General features: G+C 29.7%; 1 protein-coding gene across 1 annotated transcript in view; it reads left to right on the plus strand.

Annotated features, from left to right (window-relative positions):
- The first annotated feature begins 472 nt into the window (after nucleotides 1-472).
- LOC106469636 (60S ribosomal protein L4-like) overlaps nucleotides 473-1,430 on the plus strand; it is a 12,849-nt gene continuing 11,891 nt past the window's right edge. The window contains exon 1 of the mRNA XM_013930137.2: nucleotides 473-563. Coding sequence (XP_013785591.1) covers nucleotides 561-563 — 3 coding nt within the window. The 5' untranslated portion in view covers nucleotides 473-560. The remainder of the gene's footprint in view (nucleotides 564-1,430) is intronic.

The following is a 1,430-nucleotide window of genomic DNA, read 5'->3' on the forward strand; positions in this document are numbered from 1 at the left end:
GTTTCTTAATAAAGATGCTTATGTGTGTTTGGATGATTCAAATATGTGTTACTTTACACCGCTCGATGTCTATAACCGTTTTACACTAGTCCTGACACTTCCATGATGAATAATTTCGCAAAAAAAATCACAGGAACAAAGAAAAGTGTGAAAACAATTGGGTGATGCAAACAATTTTCCACCACTGTGTCTGAATATCAGAATAATCTTTGTTGTTTCAAAATTCTCTTTTCAAACGTTAGAATTTTCGTCTTTAGTTATTGAACCACTTTCACGGTTCTCCAGGTGGCAGATTCCTTGGCGGAAGGTTACAGTAAAGTAATATACCAAAATAAAAATATACAATATGATTCTTTAGTTTCATCTGAAAACAAGCGCAAATGAGTTGCAAAGTAAAACTGTTAATATTTGTTCAGATAAAAGTACTATTTTTCTTTAAGCCTGTTAAGATTGTGGGGATTATTTTATTTCTCGTAAACACACATACCAATCTATTTAACCTCAACATCCTTAGTTCTTTCTTTAACCGTATGTTTATGGTGCCGTGAGTTGGGGTTAAAATGGTGAGTAATAAATGCATCAGAATAAATTATTTTAAGTTTATTTTAGATTGAATTGAGTACAATTCATCCATTTCTATCAAATTTCAAATAATATTAATTTAGAAGTGAAATACTTTGTTAATCATTATTATAATGTTACTGTTTTAGTGTTTACATACTTGTATTAATACAGCTAGTTTATTATTGTGACATAAAAGCTATTTTTAATACTCCTTTAATGATTCTCTTAAAAAATAAAACTAGATCGATTATTGAATTAAAGAACATATATATTTTGCATTTATATTACCTTTAAAGGTTAAATTGAACACTGTGTTAAGATGGGTAGTGATTTTATTCAAGGTGTGGGAATTCAAACGCTTGAGCGTAAGGAACGCGTGGCAGAAAGATAAGCCTAAATTTGTTAAGTAAACGTACTAAGAATCTGATGCTTACAGAAAGAAATAATTTAGTGTGATATTGTAAAGGGAGAAAAAGTCCAGTAGCTTATTTGTTAAAGTAAAGGTGTAAAAATCCTCTTAAGAAATTAAATCTTATTTTTGAACTTGTATTGAATACAAGTTTTTTTTTTCCTTGCGAGAGTGGCTGACGTCTGCTACTAGAATTATGGAATATTTAAGTGCTTCAAATTCTAATTTTATAAATTCACTTTATTGTCGGGAAAGCCATTTAAGTGGTCGGAAATTTTGATATTTACTTATGGTCAGAGCAAGCTACCTACTTAATAGCAAAACTACATAACATCAGTATGGCTGTGTATGATCTATAATATTTGTTTAATTATCATTATATTTAGCAACTGTACTTTGACAGTGTATAGAGACTGATGTAAATTCATTTTATTCTGCTTCAGATACTGAAGATGGA

Source organism: Limulus polyphemus, unplaced genomic scaffold (assembly GCF_000517525.1).
Source record: "Limulus polyphemus unplaced genomic scaffold, Limulus_polyphemus-2.1.2 Scaffold3584, whole genome shotgun sequence".
Lineage (NCBI taxonomy): Eukaryota > Metazoa > Arthropoda > Merostomata > Xiphosura > Limulidae > Limulus > Limulus polyphemus.